We start from the raw sequence: 25,176 nt of genomic DNA, 5'->3' as shown, positions 1-25,176 counted from the left end.
AAAGTGAAAATCCAAAACTCAAAAGAGTAAAAATATATGAATAAAAAAACACACAAAAGAACATCGATACAATTCTCCTGCATCTAAATAATGACATCACAGCCAACCAGAAAATAAAAGATTCAACTGATCGATGGGTCTTCCTTACCTTAATCAATATTGTATGGATTTTTTTTCTTTTTTGTTTTTTAGGTTGAGCATTTTTTCAAGCATCCGTTTTTTTTAAGGAAACCACATTTATGCAAAAACAGGGTTTTAGATTTGTCAATAAAGTTTACTCTTAAATAAAGAAAATTAAGAAATTGCTTCATCTAGGAACCTATAGACAGAAATTTTTGTTTTCTTGACTGACTCAAGTCCAATTTGATGTCAGTGGTGAAGTTTGTAGATCTTTTGCCACACAAAATGTCTCCAAATATTGTTTTTACAAATGTATTATTGTTTAAAACCTTACATTCTCATTTACATCGGACAACCATATTTTGGTAATGCTTTTCTATTCTATTATATGTGCGTTTGTTTTATTTTAATCAGGAATTTGTGATAAACACAGGAATATTATAAACCAATCATTACCTAGATAAGTCTTAAAAATAGGCATGTCTAGTTGTAAATATAATATCAAAGAGCAATACACATAAAAGGCATCAGATACTTTATATTTAAAGTATAAGTGATAATATTGCTCTAAGACAAACACCGGGTGAAGAGAGGTGGGGGTGTTTATGAGTAAACGCTTCTAAATAACGTATGAGTCATTATTTATTAATAAATGCAGACCAGTCACAGATGTGCACACATAATGTAGCATTGTGACCTCTCAGAGCTGCAGAGCTGCTTGGTGGTAAAGGGAAAGCCAGGCTATATTTATCTCTCAGTCACATGCATCAGGTGTATATGGATGTGAGCATGTGTGAGAGCTGAGATATATTTTATGTATTCGTCAAACAAGCCTCTGTTATCGCACTCCCTGCTTGCGTAGATTATGCAAAGCGTTTTAACCTGCGCATTTTTCAGCTCTTGCTATTTGTTACTTGGCAGACAAAGCCTTTCAAAAAAACCTGAAAAACATCTGTATTCTGCTGCATGTCAACAGACTGCTTCCTGGGTAGCTCCTAATGAACAAAATGTGTCAGTAATACCAGAGAACTGTCAACACATTAAAGGAAACATGAGCGATAGATGTCGACATTGCGAGGAACTTACAGGTTTAGAACAGCAGGGATTAACTGGTGGCAGATAAGACTCACAGCTGATGATGATGACATGTTTTCATTATCTGATGGTTTTAAATCAGTAACATTCAGCCATGTGCTGTGGAGCGCCAGAGGGAAGCAGGGCTTCACTCACACGAAGCAAAACACCAGGTGATTTGACTGATGAGTTCCGCCTCTCCTGCTGAAGGTGGGCTAATCAGCAAGACCCCCCGCCGCGCTGCTTGGTTGGAGTGGAGACCTGCCGATCTGTCTGTCAAAGCAGTGTCAGAACGAGTAAAGACGCAGTTCCTAATTCACATCCTGAGGATGGCTGTGGTTATTCAGCCGAGAACCGGTTTCCTCGTTTGAACGTATGGCAAATTAGCTGGTGGGACAAAGGCACAAAAGACAGCAAGCTGGATGTGGACGTATGATGAGAAAGGGGGGGGGGGGGGGGTGACCATAGCCTTCTTTTTTAAAAGGGATTATGAAAGCAACAAATGGGAGCGGATATCTGAAGCATAAAACTAAGATTTGTTAGGCTAACAATTTGGTCGTCTCTGAAAATATATACTGCTGTGGGTACAAGAGAGCACTGCAACGACAAGGTGTAAATTGACTTTCTGTTTGTGTTTTTCTCAGTGGAGGCACTTCACCTAGGAACACTGATGGCTGCACATGGTTACTTCTTCCCCATTTCAGATCATGTCCTCACTCTAAAAGATGATGGCACTTTCTATAGGTTTCAGGTAAGCATATTAATGCATGGACAGATAAAAAAAACAACATTTACAGAAGGAAAATAGTTTAAAGTTACACTTAGTTCATCTTTTAATCTATTGCAAAAGGGTTTCCCAGTGGTCTTTTAATTATAATTATGCCATTTTTAGGCAAAAACAAAAATCTTTTCCAGGATATAGCTTCTGCAGAGCGTCAGTAGTCCAGCAGTTTGCCTCTGAGTTGTGGACAGGACTGTCCTGTCCTGTCTTCCAATCATCCCTTTATTTAAAACCTGTCACTAGCCTGTACCCCCTATCAACCCCAACCCAACCTGTGCAACAAAAATGGTGAGCAATCCAGTCGTATAGTCGTACAGTTTTGAGCCTAATGTCAGCTCAGATGACAAAAACAAAAATCTTGGACAAGCTTTTTCAAACTGCTTTTTCCGTCTGCTCCTGATTTACAACAATTTGGAAAAAGAAATACCCAAATTTTCAAGCTAAATTTTCTTTATATGTGTCCTCCATCATAAGAAAAATGCAACAAGAAAATGTTAAAAAACATAATTTTCATTGGAGTGGGTCTTTAATATTGTATGTTGTTATGGGTTTAGACTGTAACAGTCTATTTTAACACTAGAAAATTTCATCTCTAAGCTGTCACTTTCACATGTTGCCAAACTGCACCATATGTTACATTACCACAGAAATATTTGTAGAAATCCCACTTGCCTGAACAGAAGGCACTTTTTGAGATTTTTACAAGGGAAAAGAAAAAGTCAGATTTAATCACTTTTTAACACTTCTGCTCATTTTTACAATCATGAAATCTTACAAATTGCTTTTATTCTTTTATTGGTACTAGTAAAATAGCCTTGGTTTTTTTTTTCCTTTTTTTTTGCAATAAGGGTGATTTCCCCAAGTTTCCAAGACAGGAATAAACCAAGTGAATTTTTGCCACTTTTACTGGCTTTACTTTTGTTTTTATAGGTAATAAGCTGAACTAAATTTGGTCGTACAATTCAGCCTAAGTAGGGTCAATGCTCGTGATGGTGACTGCTCTAAGCTCTCTCTGAAAGGAGCTTACGTCCTTTAAACACAGTGCCAAGCCAGTTGCACAACAAAGTGTTTTATTGTGACAGATGATTTCTTTGACTGGACGGCCACCTCTCATACCAGTCCACTCATGGACTGTTTCTGTCATGTGATTTGTTATAGTTGTGAGGTTGTTTTTAGCCTTGTTTTTTGATGACCTATTTTCTTTATAGACACCATACTTCTGGCCATCAAATTGCTGGGAACCTGAAAACACAGACTATGGTGAGAGTGTTGCTCTTTTGTGTTGCTACAGTTTTCTTTTTCAACTCTGATTTGATATTTTAACTAGTAGGTATTTTATGACTGATGACGTTTTGATAAAGTAAAACATCAAACAATGTCAGAAGGTATACACTTAAAAAAAAAGACTTTTACGTTAAATCAGAATATGACCTGAATTTAAAATATACACAAGTGTAATAACAAATAAAAATACTGCAATACCATACTGCAGTGATGCAATAACCCTGCATTCAGGTAATCATATATGATGTTTTCCAGCTCAGGTCAAATGCATGCGCCTCAGTGAGCCTGGCTGATGGGGTCCGATAACCGTGAAGGAAAGCAGGAATGTGTTTCTGAGCGTGCACCTGTTGTATACAGTTGGCTGAGCATTTTAATGCTGATACAGTTTTCATTGCTACAGCCCAGCAGTGTGGAGATAAAGCTTTCCGGAGACCAACACTGGTTTAGTGAACAGACAAACCTAGCAGGTCTTTCATTTGTTGCAGACGAGTAAAAAGGGCCAATGCTCACTGCGGGAATAATCCTGGAAGCGTTCGGGGAGGTTAGAGTGTGCTCGGTATGGGGCAACTGTTTCACGTGAATAATGCCCCTTAATGAAAACAGTCGAATGGTATAATGAATCGTCGACATTATGGTCAGTTAACAAAGAGATGAAGGGGTGATTACAGCACGGGAAGACATCAAAAGTCAGGTGCAGACATGCGTGTAGAAACAGATGCATCCACACCACGCACGGCAAATGACCTTTATAATTTGTAGAGCAGTTTAAATGTGCAGTTGAGAGGATTAAATGAATAAATGCAGGGCCACTTAAGACTGTTAAAAGGCTGGGATCCAGTCCCCGTTTTATTAATAGTCTCTCTGTCTGTCTCCCTCAGCTGTTTACCTCTGCAAAAGAACAATGCAAAATAAAGCACGTCTGGAGCTTGCAGATTATGAAGCGGTAAGTGAAAGAGGTCTGTTGGTGTCACTGCTCTCCACTTCATATGTCCGCTTTGTTCCTCTGTTAGCACTCCTGTCACTGCTTTCTGTTTTTCCTGAAAATGACAAAATGACATATACTGTGAGTCAGAGCATAATTTGTAACTTTATTTCTCTATTAGATGAGAAAAGCTATTAAATGAACCAGTGGGCTACTTTTTTCTCAGGGATTTTTCTATTTGCTTCTGAGCAGGGATGATTAAAGATGTTATCCAGTCATGCGCTGTACACAGCATGTGCAGTCATCATAGATAACCCAGATCCTGAAAAAGCTTTTTTGTTTTTTTTTCTTTGTTTTATTTGCAGGAGAGCTTAGCAAGGCTACAGAGAGCTTTCGCCAGGAAATGGGAGTTCATTTTTATGCAAGCAGAAGCACAAGCAAAGTAAGTTTCTGCACAAAATTAAGCCAATCTAAGTGAGTCCTCCCATGCTTTCAATTCAATTAAACGTTGTAACTACCAGCATACATGTTCACAGATGAATTAAACATACAGCGAAGCTAATGAGGGTTAGATGAAGCAACATCAGAAAATTTCATGGTTTTTTTCCCCCTCAGAGTGGACAAGAAGAGAGATAAAATTGAGAGAAAAATTCTTGACAGTCAGGAAAGAGCATTCTGGGACGTGCACAGACCAGTGGTGAGTGAATTTATTGATTGTGTTGTCATTTAGCTCTACTGTGGCTAATTATTGCAATAATTTTGCAGATAGCTTCTGCATCCTTTGTGGCTTTGTTCTTAGTCAGCATCATGTTAAATGATTTCTCTGAAGAGGCAAATGTTCAATTTCATTTTGGAATAAAAAAATATATAATGCACCTTCACGCTTAATATTTCACCATCAATAGGGGTGCATTTAAGAATGTGATGACGAAACTTTGTTTTATAATGCCAAAGCACTTTATTAAGATTATCATTAAGATTTAAATATGCAGGTTGCACGTTATTCCCTAAAAAAAGTAAAGAAGCAAAGGTTCTGCAAAGCCTCTTTTGTGTGTTTGCCTTTGCCTTGCACATGAAATGCCACATCAATAACTGTCACAACACATCAGCGTCAGCTCTGCTCTTTACCTTGTTCCCAAACACTTGCGTAGCATTAGCATTTATTTTCCCCTGGAGGTTAAAGGTTCTCCTCTGCTGTGTTTCTCCCAAAGCCACCTCTTAGAGCTTAATTGGAAAATAACAAGTTTAATTTATGCGTCCTTGGGGAAACATAATCAATATTAATTCAGATTTCACAGTTACCTTATCGAGCTACTTAGCTCCTTTTCTCCTAGACCATACCTAGATTAGACCACTTGTTCAATCAGCTGATATCTCCTTTTTAATTTTTTGCTCATTTCCTTTTTTTTTTTTTTCTTTTGGAATAAATGTTACTTTTTTTAAATAAACAAGCACCAGACTCACTGTCTTCACATCTCAGGTGATAATTTTAGATTTTACAAAACTTTCACAAAAGTGGGGAAACTTTGCCCTTAATCTTTGTCAGACAATTCTGAGTGTGAATGATGGAGTTAATATTTAGGACTAAATATGTTTAGAATTTGGAAAAAATTCTAAGATATAAAATTCATCTAATTGTTCTTCTTACTGGAATATATTTCCCTCTTTTTATTTTTATTTTTTATAAAGCCTGGATGTGTGAACACAACAGAAGTTGACATAAAGAAGTCCTCCAGAATGAAAAATCCACACAAAACCAGAAAGGTACCAAACATTTCTGAGTTCCTTTTAGAAAAGCAGGGTTGATGTTTGTCTGCAACTGTGAGGTAACAGTTATTTATACTCTGCCTCAATTTTGTGTTTTTAATTGTTTAGTCTGTGTACGGGCTGCAGAATGATATCCGCACCCACAGCCCGACGCACACCCCCGCTCCAGAGGCAAAGCAGCCAACAGAAGAAGAACTGCAGCAACAGGTCAGATAGACTTCTGCAGTTTTTGCCACTTTTTTTTTCAAGCTAAGATTTCACTTTGACGACATGATTCCTATTGTCTATGACATTTGTTTCAGATCACCTTTTGGCAATTACAATTAGACAGGCATCGACTGAAAATGTCCAAAGTGGCAGAGAGGTGAGTGATGCTCTTAGTGTCTTAATTGAGTATCACCATTGATCTCTTCATTGAGCTTTTAAATGGCCTAACAAGCCGTGGTGTTAGGAACTCTTAATGCCTCGAGAGATTCTGCAGGTCCACATTGGTACTAATCATAAACCATTTGATTCATTTGTCTTGGAATACTTCATTTATATCAGGGGATTTACCCCCCTTTTCAGTTCAACTTGAAGTCATTTTGAAGTTTGGCTTTTGTTAAGGCGATAGACAGAAAGAGAATCCACATTTCTTTTTCATTTTTACAGACCTCCTTGTCAGAAGTACAGATTCCTTTAAGTATTTTTTCTTTTGTTTTACCTCAAAACAGTTTGGTGGGTTACACTGAGCAGTATTTTGAATACGACCCCTTCCTCACGCCTCCAGACCCATCCAACCCCTGGATCTCAGATGACACCACACTGTGGGAGCTTGAAGCCAGGTGACACATTTATAAAAAAAAGTGATCATTGAGTTCCTTTTTTCTCCTGGTGGCTTCTATACCCGTTTGAAAATGCCACGTGTTTGTGTTTCCTCCTCCAGTAAGGAACCAGGCCAGCAGAGGGTAAAGAGGTGGGCTTTCGGGATTGATGAGGTTCTCAAAGATCCAGTAGGAAGAGAGCAGTTCCTCAAGTTTCTTGAGTCTGAGTTTAGCTCGGAAAATTTAAGGTACATACTAACAAAAACGTTTGCCAATCATGTAGATTTATAACTACAACTTCATAAGAAAGCTGCCATATTTGCATTTGACTCTAAAATTTGAAAATGTATACTTTAAAAATGTATACTTTTCTTTGCACTTAACACGAGTTTTTTTACTATCAACTTTTGAACTGAAAAATTGGACATAGGGATAACAATTAACCGTTTATTTTATAAAGTATTTTATTAGTTAGCACAATTCTTGTTTTTAAATTTCCCATTATTTAATAATTAGTCTCTTTCATAAACTGAATTGCTGATCCTGTTTAAAAAATAATTAAAATAACAATAAAAGTAGAAACATGAAGTATAAGTAGATTTTAGTAACAACCCTTCATACGTCCAGAAGGGAAATGACTGCAACTGTTTGCTGATGATGATTAATAGCTCTCTTGAAAAGAGGCTTAGTGCCCATATATACAGCTTAAATGATTGTAAGTAATCATAAGCTGGGTCTTTATCTAGTGTCTATAAATTTAAAATGATCTGAGACCATTTTTTGTGGCTATTATTAATAAAACTGGTAAACAAATATGTTTTTCAATTGAATTTGTGCAGCATTTTAAACAAAAGATTAATACATCAGCCTATATGTGTTTTTTAACCAACATCTTCAATGTTGGTATGATTTCATAAACTTAACATGTAAGGTTACATGTAAGATCTAATTTTTTTTTCAAACTTTTGCACTTGACACTCTTATAAATAATATTATATATGAAAAAAAAACTTTTTTTTATAAATAATTAAATAAATGAACTTTGCAGCATTTTTTTTTTTTAAAGCTGAGTGTGACTTTATTTACCACGCCTAAACTCTTACCTTTGCTATTTAGGTTCTGGCTAGCAGTCCAAGAAGTGAAGAAGCGTCCCATCAGAGAAGTTCCAACAAGAGTTCAGGAAATCTGGCAGGAGTTTTTGGCCCCTGGGGCCCCCAGTGCCATCAACGTGGATTCCAAAAGCTACGGCAAAACCACTCAGAATATCAAAGATCCCGGGCGCTATGCCTTTGAAGATGCACAGGTGAGTTATCATACAGTAGCAAATGATAAATTATTGTACCTGATGTTAGTTTTGAAATTATTGTTAAAAAAATATGCATCCTTTCTTTGGAATTTGGAATATTTATGGAGCTAGAGCAGCTTTGAAGTTGCTTTCACAAGTTATGGTGAATTTTAACAGCACATTGCATTTGTTGTTTTTTTTTTTTTATTTGAAGCGGAGCAGTGACTGAATATTTTGTTTTTCAACAGGAGCATATCTACAAATTAATGAAGAGTGATTCTTACAGTCGTTTCATCCGTTCCAGTGCCTATCAGGAGCTATTACAGGCTAAGAAGAAGGTACAAACAAGGAAAAGTATTGATTAGACTTTGATGAATGAGATCCAGGCAAATTGATGGTAGAATTATCTGCAAAAAAAAAAAAAAAAGTAGAAAATTCTAATCTGTGCAAAGATTGACACCTGAATATTGGTGTGCATAAGGTCAATATGAAGAAAACAAATGGCATGGCTTCTCTGACAGTAAGAGGTCTGCTAAAGGTGTGCAGCAGTAAAAAAGCTGATCAGGATCCATGTCAGACTCGCAGACAGCACTTTTAATAGTAGAAAATCAGGAGTTGTCACAACATGACAAATTATTCGGTCTTGGTATGGTGTACTTTTGTGCTTGAAATCTACTGTGTCTCACACCTCCTACACTTCCCCTGCCTGTCATGCTGGCAAAGAAGATTTAAGTATTATCCTTTGGTTTGTTTTTATTTATTTTTTAAGTCTTTTTTAAGAATATGCTTAATTTGCACCAGCCTCTGTATTCATTTATGTTAATGAAACATCAAAGCAGTAACAATTTTTAATACTATACACATTTTTATGCCCTGATTTGAAATTTAACTAAAAGTATGTTATTCTCTGTCCCCACAGAAAAGTAAGAATTTGTTCTGAAGGCTCTTGCTTACAGGTAACACCTAGTTTGCTTTATATATCCTAGATTTTCTAATGTCAATAATACTGCAAAATTTTAAATTGTTACTGTATCGAGAATAAAAGACAAAATTATTCTAATATTTTTCCCTTTTTTTTTAGAAATATCATACAAAAGTCAGTATTTGTTTGGTCTAAATGTGGAATTGACAAACAAAGGTTTATTTTTAGATATTTGTACATATCTTTGCAAAAAAATTACAAATCACAGAAGAAAAATAAAGACTTTTCAAAAACTGGATTATTCTTTTTTTACTTTAACTTAATTTATGTAGGTATTGTAATTGTATTTTTTACCTATTAGTGGGTAAATACTGACTGTGGAATTCTTAAATATCAAATGAAATATCATTAAATTCATATTTATTTTTAAAGCAAAATAGAAAAGAAAAACTAATGACATCATTTGCTAATTATGAGAGTTATTTGGTTAGAATATAAAAAAAAAGCCCTAGTCCTAGATAAAGCAGAAGAATGACAATTTTTTTGGTCCATTTCTTTTCAGTATAGCAATGTAAATCTTGAAAAGTCAAATATAGATAAGAAAAATAAACTATTTCTGCATTTCGCTGCTGGAACAGTCTGTCTTCAACCTGCTTATTCTGCTTTTCTCTCTGTTTTCTCAGTACAGGGGAAACCACTGGCATACAAAGGATTGACAACTTGTGTGCCATCATGCTAAAATCAATGGCCTCCCTTTCTCTGGGACAAAGAGAGGGCGATCATCCCATCTCTTCATCATCTCTGTCTGTCATCTGCTCTCAGCTCAGCAAAATGATGAGCTGAGCTGCTCGTTTGTCTGTTGTCTACAGGATGTTGCATGTCCACGGAGAGGACATTCCCGCTCCTCTCTGCTCTTTCCGTACCTGAGATATTCCAGTTTTTTCAGAAGGAAGGGAACGGCTGGACTTGTGATGACACTGGCAGAATGTCCAGTTCTTTGCTGCATTAATGCTGAATTAAAGCCCTTTCCTCTCGCTTCCTGCCGAAACAAATGTCTGGGAGAAGTAATAGAAAAGAAACACAGATAAAAAGAAAAAAAGAAAAAGTTAGCCTAATATTATAAATCTAACCATCTTTCTACATGATATCAGGATACAGATAATCTGTTGCGCTATGGGAAGTGTTGTGCAGAATGAATATACAATATATATATATATATATATATATTGACATAAACATATTATGATTCTGATTTTTATAATTTCTTGTGCATTTATTTTGCTTTGCATAATTTTATTGCACTACAATAATTAGCACGTTTCTCATTGCCACCTGTAAAGTCACACTCCAATTTTCAAAAAAAAAAAAGTGTCCTGTCTAAAGTAGAACATAATTGTTATTCTTTCCTGTATTTATTTTTATACCATAATTAAAGACACTTTTACTTACTTGTATTATTAAAGTTGGGCCTCTATATGTAACAGTTGTCTGTTTTAATTTATATTTTTTCTGGGTAATCAGCATGTAGTTTCATTAGTGCAGTGATTCCTATACATTTGCTACTTACGGTAAGCTCAAATTTACCAAAATAAAATGCATTATTTATTTATTACTATTACTATTATTTCTAGTATAGAAATACATATTTATAAATATATTTTTTTTCATTTTGATTAAACTAATTCTACTTCACTTGTTCTGTAGCCAGTTTCAGAAACACTCTACTGTAGCTTTAGCGTTAATTTAATTAATAACCTTCTGGAGCTGTTTATTCCAAGCACTTTTGCTTTCTACCACTAGAGGGTAATACGTTGTTTCCGACTGCCTGCTCTGCTGGGGCCTCCTCAGGACAGATCTGCAACATGCAGATAAATAGAACTTTGCCATGCAAAAGTGCCATCATCCTCCAGCCAGCTAAAAAAACATACAGCTGAAGCATCAGCAACACATGTTGACATTTCTTTCTCTTTGCTGGCAAAAATGACCAACAGTGTTTTCAGAATTTAACAGGAACCACAAAACAGACAAACATTTCTATCCTAGTTGAATACAGGAATGCAATTGTGGTATTTTCAAAGGCCAAATGACTGTTTCTTACTGCTCTGACATAATGATTTATTGAGTTTAAAGATTCTGATTTTCAATGGGAATCTTTTTATAGGACCAGTGACTGATTTTGATTTAGTGTTAAAGATTTGCAGAGAAACATTGATTTTTCATTGTCTCTTTTAAAGCCCTTGATGGCAAAAATCCCTTCATTTTAGAATTGAAAAAAGAACTGTTTGATGAGACGTGATGAAGAAGATAGAAGGTGATAAAAAGATTTTGCATAGAAAAAAAACATACATTGATTTGCTTTCCACAGCCCATCTTTTTCATTTGCCAAGTTCAAATAAGAGGAGAGGGACCTGAATGGAAGCAACAAGGCTTGATCTGATTCCCACAATGACATGGGCCAATAGGAAAAGAAAAACCCCTCCCAGTCTGGAGAAAGGAGGTGGGGTGGCTGGCATTCAAACTTAGGCAGGCTTTACAGTGACTCAAACACTCTTAAAGAACGATTGCAGACTGTCTCCACAGCCCTTAGATACAGGCTTACTGTAGCTGGAAATTCTCTCTCATGAAACTTCTGAAGGCAAAGAGAGTAACTTCAACTCAGTGAGAAGGATTTGACACTGTCCATGACAATGGGACACTGAGGACTTCTGCAAGTTGTGTAATTTCTATCTGAGAAAAGGGCAAGCCTGAGGATACTACAGATTATGTTGCCATGGAAACCAAAACCTGGAAGTGGACGCAAGGACCACTGAAGGTGGACAAGCTTTCCTGACTGCATCACCAGCTGATTATCATCCCGCTGTCCACTGTGCTGAGAGGTACATGAACCTTTTTTTTGTTTCTCTGTGAATGCACTCACTAGCATGTAGTTAAAAATTTAATAAAGGACTTTTAAAACAAGTCCACTGTTGTAAAAGACATCTGTGATTACATGGTGTAATTTCACGTTATTAAATGGAACTAATCTCACACCCAAACTCTGAAGAAATAAAAAAAGGAGTACTACTTTGGAAATTGGCTGATAACATCCAATGTCAATACATTTTATGGATAAAGGAGAAGAAAACCAGCTTCACAAGCGTGAGACTTAGTGACTTGGTGAACCCTTGAATGACTAAACACACAACCGTGTAATTGGAACTGCAGGGACTTGAAGGTTATTTTATCTCTCGGCAAACAGAGATGGTTTGATTCCCACTGGGGCCACCCATTGTAAAAATCTACACTTTCCAGACACTTTAAGGTGTCCTGGATATGCGTCTGTGCTGAATTACTATAATTAGTGGCTGGAGGTTGTAGATAATTAGTGTTATGAGGGAGAAAATTAGTGAGTGATGACAGAAAGTTGTGCTGTGCTTCTCTGAAAGATTAACAGTCTGTTTCGGTTCTCCAGTGAACAAGAAAATCAAAATGAGACTTAGTGACATACATGACTAACCTGTATTTTTCATGTACAGCATAATCTTTTTAACTCTCTATGTATTGTCTGTGTCTTGATGCGGCTTTGGATTTATCTGTGAATATACGCGCATAAGTGAGTGTGGGTTTCTACCATATGTGTGCGGTGAATGGTGGGTAGCCTGATCCTGCATATTGCTTCGGTGACCGCGTTCTCTTGATGTCAAAGAGGATTTAGCACACAGACAAACTCTTTGGTTTGTCACACTGCAAAAAAGCCATTGATGGAAATTCTAACAATGAAGACATCAAGACATGATCAAATTAAAAGATTAAAACCACATTTTATAGCAAAAGGTTGGATGTTTTATGATGATAAACTCAGCATTTCAAATAATTGCAAAAAGAACTGTAAGGTAAACACTAAAGGTATTAAAAAAATATGGAAGTGGATTTTTTAATCTGGAACTTCATAAAATATTTTGAAAAAATTGTCAAAAATTAAGAAAGGGACACCTTTATGGGTTTTAAAGTGCACAAAAAAAGCCAGACTTTTGTCAATTTTTGTAGATAGTGTCATTGCAATCCAAAGTGGGAACCCCTGCGTTATGATAGCCTCTGTAATTGCCCTTCATCCTCCCCTTAAACACTTTCTTTCACTGAAGAAAACTAGCTGCTCCACACACTTGCCAACACTTAGCTCGGAAAGCATTATATCTGAGCTGCTAGTCATTATCAAGATGAATTGTGGTGACAAATGGCTGCCTAAAGTGCTTAAAAAGCCTCTTAGCGATGCTGGCATTAAAATGCTTTTACACAGCAAAACTCCCTGAAAGAAGCCCCCCAAACCACCAACAGTTAATGACCAAACGGTCAAGTGTGGCTGGGGAAGGTACGATCCGCAAACATGGATAATGACATGGTTTCTTCTTGTGTAATTGCCACAGAGTGAAACGTTCATTTACCCTCTTTGCTCATTTTGCACACTGTACATCCTGTCTGTGCAACATCAGGCATGCATGCGGTTGCTTCTGTGCACATGCTAGCGCCGCTATCTGTGTGTGACTGGGGTTTGAGCTGCACGGTGAATTAAATGCAGTTTTACTGTAATTAACTGCACTTACCAGTCTCTTTTTGAGACTCTGTGACGCATAAATAATTGAGGCGTCAGGTTTTGTTTGCTTTAACCCACCTTTGAAGAGCCTGGGAAGCCAATTAACGTGGTTTAGTAAAAATGCATCTGCATGCTCAAGTTAGAAGGCCAGGAAGTGAATCTATTTAAAAGTCTGGATGCAAAAAAATGTGAGTTTGCTTTGCCGTCAAAGGCTGCCATGACTAATTGTAAAAAGGAACCATTGTTACCCAGACAAAAAACATTACCATGGCATTATCATGCCATTCTGAAAAACAAAACATAGAAAGCTCCCACTGATGATAATAGCTATTTTCCAAAAGGCTTGTGTCTACCTCAGCACTCTCTCGGGTATTTGTAATTTCATTAGAGGTTTGAATTATGGAACCAAGGTCTGCCACAGTTCAGTGAAGCAAATCCAAAGAATTTGTGGTTGGGGTAAAACATGAAGCTGTGTTTTTGGACAATATTAGTGTTTAGAAGGGAGAAAGGTCCACTTCAGCTCTGTCTTACCATTAAAAGACAAAACCACAGTCTCCTTCAGACTCCAGGACTGGCTGATGATTAATGCCAACAAGAAATGTAGAGACAAGCAGCTTATGGAGAAGCATACAATTGAGGGGAAGGGATCTGCACAGCCCACGACATCATAGAGGGGGTCGTTTTTTTTTCCCCTGTAGGTCATCTGTGCTAAAGCCCCCCCGTCACTTTTGTCTAACCACTAACTACCCACCCATCTACCTCAAGACTCCTTTAAAGCCACTTAATCCCTACCCCAAAACCACAGTTTGTCTTGCAACAGGGATTGATGAGGAAAGCCTCCAGAGCCAGTGCTATTATCCATAGGCCAAATAGGGGCTAGGGAGGAAGTTCTGCTGACTGCATGGGTCATCTGTCATTTTATTTACACAGGGAGTTAGGCCTTCCCCACCAAGACCCCTGAGTTTGGTGAAGATGCACGGTGTCTCAGAGAACTGTGGAAAAAGAGCATAGAAGCGTACTCACAAAAGCAGAGGCTCCCCTCACCAGGACTGCATGCAGTTAAACTGACAGTCAGCAGGAAAAATACAACACAGCTCAGGACAAATGGTTTATCATTGGATGAATCAGCAGGTGGTGGAAGGACCCCTCAGGAGTTTTGGGAATTTTTAACCTCATTGCAGGTATGTGCGGATGTTGGAGGAAAAGATTCCTCAAATTCATTCAAGTCTGCTAGACGAACAAACATCTGCTGTCTAGCTTATAACAAGTGCGGCTTGGACAGAGATAGAAGGGCCCCAAGTGCTCATGCAGCTGGAGTGAACTTGAGATCAAGGGCAGAAAATAATTTCCAAAAAAAACACAAGTATTATTATTAAGTAATTTGTTTTGTGTCAGAATAAATTTCCAATTTCAAATGACAAAAGTAAACACAGAAATTTGCACAGCAAAGAAGAGGATTAAAATGGTTGGCGCCAATGGCCCAGAGGCATTTTGGTTCTCCCATCAGAATTTCTGACTTGATGTCATGCAACGCTTGTCAGGAGCAACATCTGCTGAAAAGATGCTTGAGTGATGGTCAAAAATGTGCTGGCGCAAATCTGACAGCATACACATGGGCAGCTCCTCCATTTAGCATAGAGGAGACATGCTTTTTTTTTTTCTTGCATTTTATGGTCCAAGCATGACACAGAAGGCACCATGGTAATTACGGGCACGTTAGGTCACTCTTAGGTCAGTTCTCTCTATAGTATATCACCAGAGAACAGAAGAGTGGATTCCCAAAAGGGAACAGTACAGTTCCCCAAGTCTTCAGCTAATAACATACAGATGGGCTTCTCTAATGCCTGTTTACATATCTGTGGCATAGTTCATGACTAAAGTAAGCAAAGCCATAATTATTTTACCCAGCGACGGGACCAATAAAATCAACTTCCCTTTCTCGTTATGGGTGTTTAAGAGGATCCTTTGATAGCAGGACTTTGTTTATTTTTGGAAGAGTTGCGTAGCCGAGAGGAAAGCAAATAGAAGTAATGACACAGAGATGCTGACAAATGAGGACTCTGGTGATGGATTCATTTCCTCAGTGATGGCCGTAGGGCTGGACTGCAAAAGGTGGTTCAGCTTGAATGCTCATCCAGACAATAGCAAACATGATTGCCAATATTAATGTAATGTAAGCAATATGCCGTCTCATCTAAGAATGGGAGGTTAAGAGTTGCACCATCTCCAGTGTTAAGATTATGTAGTTAGATTGAGCTTTTTTTTAGGACAGTAACACTTTCCTTCTTTTGCAGAATGCTTTGGAGAATAACCATTCCTGTCATACTGGCTGGGGTGCTCTGCATTACAGCAGAGAGCAAAAAGACCCGTCCCCAGGGCTCCATCCCATCACCGCACAAGTCTAAAGGTAACCTTTCTGCAGAGCGTCAGCACAAACTGTTGCAGCCGAAACCAGAGGTGCTTTCCTCCAGCAGAGAGGCCTTGGTTGTGACGGAGCGGCGCTACCTCCGCAGAGACTGGTGCAAGACTCAGCCCCTCCGTCAGACCATAAGTGAAGACGGCTGCCACAGCCGCACGGTGGTCAATCGCTTTTGCTACGGCCAGTGTAACTCATTCTACATCCCACGCCATATGGGCCCCAGCTCCAATCAGGGACACAGTCGAGGCAAGGCCTCTGGCTCGGGAAGAAAGAGCCACAACAAAGTTCAGGAACCTTTTCAGTCCTGCGCCTTCTGCAGGCCTCATCGCATCACACAGCTGACGGTGCAACTGGACTGCCCAGATCTGCAGCCCCCTTTCAGGCACCGTAAGGTGCAGCGGGTCAAACAGTGCCGCTGCATGTCTGTGGATGTGAGCGGCCATGGCAAACTGTGAAAAAAGGAGTTTTGAAAAGCCTTTTGAATTTGAAAAGACAGATGTCAGAGGACTTTGCCCAGCAGCGACAGGCATCAAGTGGAACTACTCTTAACAAGCCGTTGCAGTAATGGCTTTTTCTACAAAAATAAATATATATTGAAGTGGTGTGACTCTAAGACCCAATTATGATGCAAATATACATGCAGCCACTGTTTTCTATAAATGCTGTTAAATACAAGATTGTTCAAGTGACACTGAAGACAACGATTCCAAGGTTTGTCGAAGAACAACCATCTCCTCTCATTTTATTTCTTCTAAAATGCCTCTTCAAAAGCTTGGACACATTAAGGACACTGAAAGTGACGGTTCTTTTTTTGGGGGAGTTTTAAAAACTTTCATTTTGAAAAAGCGAAGCCACTTTTATAAGATGGGTGGTCAAATGTCTTCTTAAATATTTTTTCTTTCAGGAAAAGATTGCCAGGAGACATTACAACAATGACTGGCTGGATTTACCTACTAATACCCATCTTAACTGTACCATATTCTAGCTGGTAAGAAGAAAAAAAAGCCAGCGGCATGTGTACCAAAGGTGCAATGCACTAATATATATATATATATATATATATATATATATATATATATATATATATATATATATATATATATATATATATACACACACATATATTGTATGTATGTGATAATGTATGACAAAAGTATAATAAATATATTTCATATAAAACTTTAATAGTATGTTTATAAAATAATAAAATATAACAGCAACAGCAGCATTTTCTTAAAAATATGTGGCCACTTTTATTGAACATTTAATATATATATATATATATATATATATATATATATATATATATATATATATATATATATATATATATATATATATATATATATATTTTACTGTTAAATGAGTCTTCACCTGTAACACAGTTGGTATGCACATAGAATCCTCGAGGTCTTAAGTTTTTTGGGAACTGACACAGGAGAAAGCACTACTTGCATAGGATTTCAGGTTAAAAATAAAGCACGTCAACAAATTAATGCATAAAAACACAAGAAATCCTTTTGTCCAACACAACCTGAAAATGATTTTTTTTTAAGCTCATACAAGAAGGCTTGTTTAAACAGTCAAACTGTTACTAGGTTAATTCACATACTTATTAATCACCAAAAAAATTTAACTTGGTCCTTTTTAGTTTGCGTAAAGGTTTTTTTAAACCCACTAATTGCATACAATATCCAAATAACCCCTGTTCTGCAGCTCCCAATTTTCTTCTCCACTGCACAATAAGGCACTTCCTATCTAACAAATGGCTCGTATAAAATCAATATATTATAGAAATGTGACAAAGCTTTGCAATTTCATAAAATACATAAAGGAGATTTTTGCAGTTGCCTGCCAACAATATAAAAAAAATACATATGTAAATGTTAGAATAGCAATAAAAGTTATATATTGTGCTACAATCTGTGCTACAACCATTACCTTATGGCTTAAATGTTACATTGGAGCTTGGCTTTGTTGTAGTTTTCCATTTAAAATGTCTGCACTTTCTAGACACGGTTGAGAGCAAAATGCTTCATTTAGCTTCTAAACAGCATCCACTTCAAAAAAGCTGACAAGACACGAGTAAATAAATAGTAAAGCTAAATAAATCTTAAAAAGGACTGATGAGTTGTGTCAGATTGTGTTTGGGCAACAGTCTTGCTGATGATTCTTTTCCATTCTCTGCTTCACATCTTCTTACCCAGTTTTGCTTTCTGTGGTAGAAAAAAAAATAAAGACAGGGCATAAATAAAGACAGTTCAAAGTTATTTACAGGCATTAGCCATGGCAGTCATCCCAACATGTTACAGTAAAAATCCAGAAGTGTTTTTTCTTAACATCCGGACGTGCATTTGCAAGCAATAGAGCCTGTCAGGTGAAGAACCGTTCTGCGTCATGGAAAGAAAGAAAGTAGGCAGGTGCTGCTAGCTTTTGCACGAATAAAAAACAGATGAAACACAGAGCGACAAAAAGAGGAATAACATACTATCCCAGTGGCATTTTTGGTTGTCACATTGTAGGAAATCTTCTGTCTGGCCTGCTTGAAGCTTTCCTCTGCCATTTTCACTCTAAAAGAAGAAAAAAAAAGGACCAAAAGTGAGTATGAAGCAGCCACAAAACTCTTAACTTTTGCTCAAATTTAAAGTTCAAACATCCAAATTGTGATGCTGGTTTGTCAAATGTTGACGTTAAGTGTGACTTTTTCTTTTGTATTGATCTTTGTACATCTTTAGGTCTTCTTGTGTGCACTTAAAACATGTTTGCATGCCCATGCACCACAGGTGAGGAGGACATATGGTTCCTCTAGAGTTTAAAAGGGAAAAAAAAAAAAGACGGCAGAGAGTTGGGACGACCGCCTGCAGCAAAAGCCAAAAGGTTAATGTATTCAAATTAGGTTTCATTCTTTCCTACTGAGCAAGCAAAGCTCCATTTGACTCCTCTTACAAAATGTGCTATCGCAGCTTTATCTTTATTGGTAATAATGGACAAATTTGCTATTTGTTGACGTATGCGGCAATATCTTTGTATTCATCAAACCACTGGAAGGTGCACGGAGGGTTCTTGTTACTGGGATAGGAGCAACGATTTCAGCTTTTGTGCCTTATGAATTTGAATGAAACCGATAGGATCATCAGGGAACATGAGATGTCCTGAAAGTTATTAAAGAGGAGGAAATCTACATTTGGGACAATTTGAAATGTAAGGGCATCACTAAATGTAAAGGGCATGTTATTAAATGAGTTTATTTAGCTTGTCTCAAGTGTCCTAACAAGTAAAAACAGAAGTAAAAACAGTGTTTTTGTGAATTTTCTTGCAGTTCTCTGAATTGTCCTTACCTTTCCTTTAACATGATTTTGTTCTGCTTCTTCCACTGCTCCTTAAAATCCGAAGAAAATTCGTGCCAAATGGAGAAGAATGTGTTGGGGGAGACTTCTTTCTCTCCTGCCTTCGGTTTAACTGAGAAGGACACAGTCAGCTCCAGGAAGCTGAGGACAAAGAACAAAAACACTACTGCAAGGCCAAACTATTACAACATGTCATTACAGAAATCTAGGCTGTCTGATGCAAAAACCTGGCAGAGCAGCACAAATGCACAAAATATTGAAGTTAATCTTGCAATAATGCGGTTTTGCAGAGATTTAATGGAAAAATAAGATAGAAATCCCAAACCAATGATGACATTGTGCTTTTTAGACAAGGCGAAAAGCCAATTAGTGTCACAAAAGTATCAGAGTCCCACTTAAATTGGACAGCTTAGCTGGAATAACTTCAACAGAACCTCATATTTGGCTATATCACTGCCTTTGCCTTGTGCATTGTCGTTTTAGTTCACACGCCCATGAGCATCCTAAATAGGATGATGAAAACAAGAAGATGTAAAACAAAGCAGTTACAGAACAGATACCCCAATTAGGAAAAATGGACACAAACAGAGATGATTAATGTTAAAGCGTTATACGTGGCAGCTTTCTAGCAGCAGACAAATACAGCGGACAGGTTGGAGTGTCTTTGTTTGGAGTGTGGTATAGGAACACATTCCTTGTCGGCAGAAAAAGAAGCCTGGAGCCATGGCTGTCTACTCTTACTTCACTTAGATAAACAACCTAGACACCACATAGGGGGCCTCACGGCTGCTGAAGGCCTGCCACGATGGCCTGCACCTTCCATGTAACTGAAGGAACCAGGAGGCATAAATATTGACAGAACTGTAAGATTATGTTTCTTTATTGCAACAACAATGTCTCACTTCAAACTATATTGGATTGCATCTTCCTTACTTTCAAATTCACAGCTATGATCACAGCTTTGAACAAAAAGCACAAATGAAGGCCAACAGGATGCAACAGTTATGATTTAATTTTTGGGTGAGGATATTGAAGGGAAAATGTTCAAATATGAAAGCCTCTTACGTATTCTGAGTCTCTGTCAGCTGCTTCTCCTGCATTTCCAGATCAGTTTTAGCTGAAGGCGGTAAGAGAAAAAAAAAAAAAGAAGTAAAAAATTCTATAAATTCACATTAACTGTAAAAACCATTCACTTAATGTACGACTTGTTTACACACAATAGGATTCGAGATGTCGTTATTTCTCAACTCAGCAGCCATTTTCAGGGTCTGTGCCACAAGATTATTAAGTGTTGGATTGTCTGCTCTTGCACAGCTGACAAATGGTGCTGCAGAACCCAGAACAAGGCTTCTTTGTCCATGTTGTTTCAAATGGAGCCAGATGAGAATGTGTACATGCATGCATGAATGGATTCAAGTGACATGTCAGCAGAAAAAAAAATAAAACTGGGACCATTTAGAGAAGTTTTAAGTCCGGAAGACAACATCATAGCTAGGTCATATTCTGCATAGAGCATTTCACGACACCAGGATTCGATGAAAGCAGTAAAGTGTTAAATTACTGTTTAAAAAAACAAACAAATTCAATTTACTATTAATCAAATGTTACATTAGTAATTTAATTTTCCAGTTCATTTTACTAATACAATCCACCAGTTGTGCATGTTGTTAAATAACAGTAGAAAATGTACTATAAATTAAAAGTTTTTCTCTTTATGAAGGATCAACGATCTACGCTGCTATCATTCATCCTTCTGCCAATAAATTCCTGTCACTTTATTATTGACATGTATGTTTGCAATAAATATTGCAATGATTAGCAAACTTATTGGAATAAATAAAGATTCATTTTTGTGATAAACAACATACATATCAAAAAATCCAATTAAAAAAAAAGTTCTGTAAATTACTGTATGTGCTAACATCACAAGTATTGGATTGGAAAATACATATTACATTTATAATCCATCAAGTTTGCTGGACTTTTCACAAGTTCCCATTTAAAATAACTGTTTTTTTGGGTGTTTTGTCAGTTTTGCTTTAAGGCCTCAAGTATTGTTCTTTATTTATTGCATTTGTCTATCAGTTAAAACAACAGAGGACACAGAAAGAAACATCCTAAACAATATTAAAAATATGAAATAAAAAAAATATTTAATTATCAAACATTATAACAATTCTAATTAACTTTTGCCAACAATAACAATTCTAATCTATGTAGACATTTACTTAACTGCAGAAATTACTCATCAAGTAAAAAACAAACAAAACAAAACAAAGCATTAATTTTTGCTAAAACAAATTATTTTATATAAACAAGTTTTGATGGAAGTCCTGGATTTGATTTCTTCTTCCTAATAAAAATTAGAAATAAAACCTTTCATACAGTCACTGCCGATTCTGTAAAATAAAATCTGTCAGCTACATTTATTGTTATTTTTTTTTAGGCTTACATCCATGTGTGGCATTACCATAGAAGGAGTAATAGACCGCAAAATATCATATTTCCTTTTAAGGGGTTTATGTGCCAATATGTAGCGACACAAAAAAAATACGATAAAATAAATCATGGCTTTTGACAGAAAATGATCTGAAATCTTCTACCTGGAACAAAATTTTGTAAAAGAAATAATAAAAAAGTGCATTATTATATCTGAAGAAATAGGTAACAGTCATTAGGTGATGGCCTATTATGTGTGAAGAAATCAGCAGATCAGTGGGTTCCTGAAACTCATAACGTCTGACAATTATTCTCATTATGATGTGCAACCACTTTTTATGCTTACAAAAATACTACGATTATGCAGTCTGACATAATTTGTTTACTTTATGAGCTTTTTCCCCATAATTGCAGCATAAAACATAAAACATTGGCAGTGTTTTGTTAATTTCACCATAGTGTCTAGCTGCACAAAACAGCACGGGGGTTTGACGTCAGTCCTGATACTATTTTTTTTTTTTTTTTTTTTTTTTTACACCCATCAGAAACAGATTATCACATAGCTGTTTCTCTCAGGCAAGTCACATTGACTCCATCAAAGACCTGCATGCATGAGAATTTGTGAAGCGAGTGGAGAAAATCGAGCTAGACCAAACAACCGAGTTCCAACAAGTCCACTCCCACTGTTATTTTGTGGTTAGTTTCATGGTCAGAAAATAAACAAAAGCGGTTTGCACCGTGGAGCCAGTAACGGTTTAACCTCAGGCTCTTTAGAAATTACAGAAATAACAAAAAATAAGACGTCGGGCTGTTGTTCCTTTTTTTTTTTTTCATCTGCTGCAGTAGAGGAACCCCAAGAATCTCGTCTGGAGCCTCTGGAGTCATATAGCCATGCTGCAGTGCTTACATTCTGCTCTCATAAGGAAAACCTCATCATTTGCATCAAAGAGAGATTTCCCATAATTCTCTCAAACACACGGAGGTGGGGAAGAAAAGAGAAGGGATGGAGGTGGAAACGAGAGAGTTTCCTTTCATCTGCAAACATCCTTTCAAATGGACAGTAATCATTACTGTTGAAGAACATATGCTATGTATTAAAACCTTATTTGAATACAAAAGCAGCTGGAGAGAAAGTCTGTGAGCAGAGTCCTTCAGAAAGATTGGTCACAGCATGCATGCATGGTCAAAGTCTGTGCTACATAAAGAATGACAATTGCCTTGTTATGTTTAAACAAACATTAAACCTGAGGTCTCCAACATTTGATGTGAACCACAAAATCCCAATGTTGTTGTAAATGTCAGATTTTAAAGATAAAAAGTCTGACTGGTTGACATCTTGTAGACATGACACATAAACACCATTATAATGTCTGAGGATTTTCACGTGATGTTTGGACAAATGATGCACAAGTATTCCAGGTCTTTGCAGCTATTCCAAAAAAAAGATGCCTTCACCCAGGTCTCCAATTTTTAATCTCACTAATGAGTTTTAAAGGTTAAAAAAAAAAAAAAAGGACTTTCAGGGCTTTATGTGCCGCTTTGAGCAACTAAATCTAGCCTTCCATGAGTTATACCTATGAGGGCTGCTGGGAGAAGGAACCCGCAACATTACCAAACAGCCTTAAATTCATTGAGACAGTCAATCACTACTGTGTGGAAGTTTTGTGAAGCCGAATTAGCTTCTAAAAACAAAATGTAATACCTGTAATGTAGTGTAATGTAGGTATTAGTGAAATTGAAAATAAATGTCTTACTAACACTTTTATTTGAAGTTTAATACAAAACCATCCAGGCAAAGGTCACAACATCTTTTTCTGTAAAAGAAAGGGTAACTGGATATATATATATTTTTTTTAAAGGACATACAAATGTAACAGTTAGTGCTGGGTGATTAATGCAGGAGTAACCTATACTCAGAGATTATTTGATATGATCAACATCTTAGCATTAAAAAGCTTTTAACAGTAAAAACTGACCACTGAGAAGAACTACGACTAAGGAATAGCGCAGACTGATACCTGAAAACTCAACAAGTCCATTGAATTGCTAAAAATAACTTCTACATGTTTCTAAGCTGCAAACATACAATACTAGTTTTAAATTACGATGTTTGTCTGTAAAACGCTGTTATTCAACACACGAATTGATAATTTTTAGAGGATTTTGTTAAACTTCAGATTTGGTATAAGCATGAAAACAGAATTAGAGAGACATATGGGATTGAGAATACACAAGTACATGTCTTCCCAGTCAAGCTTGTATAACTATCTCTGGTTAGCAATGAGGAAATTAAGAAAAAAATAATCATGAAACATTGGATTTCTACGGACTGACACTTCAATGCTCATTTTGGTTCTGCTGTGGTTTGTGACAAGAAAAGAATACACAGTTTAACCAAAACTTTATTTAACAAATTAAAGTGATATTAGAAATAAAATAGGCTAACCTTGATTGAGAAACTCATCCATCTTTTCCTTGAAAGGATGCAGGTTCTCTTCGGAGGACAGCTTGCAAACTTTCTCAGTTTCAGCTAAACATGCTAAAACAACAAAAAGACATAATATGAACAAGAGTTATGCAAATATATTGCAGGGATAACTCCTCCATTTTTGCTGAATAAGTGTCTCTAAAAAAGGAATGACCCTTTGAAACTCTTTAGGTAGTTCCTGGATCAAGGGAGGTCTTGTGGCCTAACCATGCACAATCAATCTGAAGACTTAACAGATCCAAAAACTGGCTCAACGCTGGGTGGTGGAGAGCCCACAAGGCGCTTACCAGAACAGAAAGGTCAGGAATGGGCAAGCGGTGATTCATTAACCATATGGGTCCTCAGCACCATTATTTGCTAATGTCCTTTAGGCCAGCCAAGGCCATTTCCACGTCGCTTTCCAATCAGATCCCCCTACGGGAGCTGACGTCACAGCCCATGTCTGTTGGAGCACTCAGCTGACTGGTAATAAAGAGGTCTGCCAGTATAACACGTTGATTTATTAATGTACGGCTCACAAGGGCCACTGCCACACGGGTTGAAAGCCAGTTACCTTCCCAGCAACCCTATCTTTACAAATTGCAAGTAATGAACAGCTTAAGGATTCATTTTGGCTGCAGAAAAACATTTAGCAACATGGATTTTATTGGTCTCGCTGCAGAGATCCATAAAGCCTGATGGAGAACAGACCATGTTTGGGGAATATCTGATCAGGCTGCGATTAAAAAAGTTCATGTCTATAGAGATTTCTGCACTAAAGTACACACTTTCTACTCCAACTATCCGTTTTTTCAATTTCTGTGTGTCAAGCATACATTTCTATGGAAGAGGATAAGGGCCATGGAGGAAAAAAAAGGGCATAGAAAATTCTGACTTTAATCTCCGAATTCTGATTTAAAAAAAATTATAGCAGAGGAAAGTTTGCTTAGAATATTAACAAACACAAGACAATCAG

The 25,176-nt window shown here is 37.0% G+C and overlaps 3 protein-coding genes across 5 annotated transcripts in view; 2 read left to right on the top strand and 1 right to left on the bottom strand.

The window, feature by feature from the left end:
• Positions 1-10,056, top strand: part of rgs7 (regulator of G protein signaling 7) — a 57,121-nt gene extending 47,065 nt beyond the window's left edge. For both annotated transcript variants that reach the window (XM_023963462.1, XM_023963464.1), the window contains 14 exons: positions 1,839-1,945; positions 3,184-3,235; positions 4,138-4,202; positions 4,547-4,623; positions 4,797-4,878; positions 5,871-5,945; positions 6,057-6,155; positions 6,251-6,312; positions 6,662-6,772; positions 6,874-6,999; positions 7,868-8,054; positions 8,285-8,374; positions 8,956-8,992; positions 9,642-10,056. In XM_023963462.1, coding sequence (XP_023819230.1) covers positions 1,839-1,945; positions 3,184-3,235; positions 4,138-4,202; positions 4,547-4,623; positions 4,797-4,878; positions 5,871-5,945; positions 6,057-6,155; positions 6,251-6,312; positions 6,662-6,772; positions 6,874-6,999; positions 7,868-8,054; positions 8,285-8,374; positions 8,956-8,976 — 1,154 coding nt within the window. In that variant the 3' untranslated portion in view covers positions 8,977-8,992; positions 9,642-10,056. The remainder of the gene's footprint in view (positions 1-1,838; positions 1,946-3,183; positions 3,236-4,137; positions 4,203-4,546; positions 4,624-4,796; positions 4,879-5,870; positions 5,946-6,056; positions 6,156-6,250; positions 6,313-6,661; positions 6,773-6,873; positions 7,000-7,867; positions 8,055-8,284; positions 8,375-8,955; positions 8,993-9,641) is intronic.
• Positions 10,057-11,229: 1,173 nt separating this feature from the next.
• grem2 (gremlin 2, DAN family BMP antagonist) lies at positions 11,230-17,017 on the top strand. Its single transcript, XM_011484610.3, has 2 exons — positions 11,230-11,834; positions 15,823-17,017. Exon 2 carries the CDS (start codon positions 15,824-15,826, stop codon positions 16,400-16,402), a length of 579 nt encoding a protein of 192 aa, XP_011482912.2. The 5' UTR covers positions 11,230-11,834; position 15,823; the 3' UTR covers positions 16,403-17,017.
• A 252-nt stretch (positions 17,018-17,269) lies between these two features.
• The window catches only part of LOC101164834 (formin-2), a 47,114-nt gene continuing 39,207 nt past the window's right edge, over positions 17,270-25,176 (bottom strand). The window contains exons 14-18 of one of the 2 annotated variants that reach the window (XM_023963112.1): positions 24,180-24,272; positions 20,360-20,411; positions 19,286-19,435; positions 18,436-18,517; positions 17,270-18,163 (exon numbers count right to left, since the gene is read on the bottom strand). In XM_023963112.1, the coding sequence (XP_023818880.1) occupies positions 18,137-18,163; positions 18,436-18,517; positions 19,286-19,435; positions 20,360-20,411; positions 24,180-24,272 (404 nt within the window). In that variant the 3' untranslated portion in view covers positions 17,270-18,136. Of the gene's footprint in view, positions 18,164-18,435; positions 18,518-19,285; positions 19,436-20,359; positions 20,412-24,179; positions 24,273-25,176 lie in introns of those variants that run through there. The other variant, XM_023963113.1, reaches the window with a different exon arrangement.

This window comes from Oryzias latipes, chromosome 15 (assembly GCF_002234675.1).
Source record: "Oryzias latipes chromosome 15, ASM223467v1".
Classification (NCBI taxonomy): domain Eukaryota; kingdom Metazoa; phylum Chordata; class Actinopteri; order Beloniformes; family Adrianichthyidae; genus Oryzias; species Oryzias latipes.
This window is presented reverse-complemented; position numbering and strand designations above follow the sequence as displayed.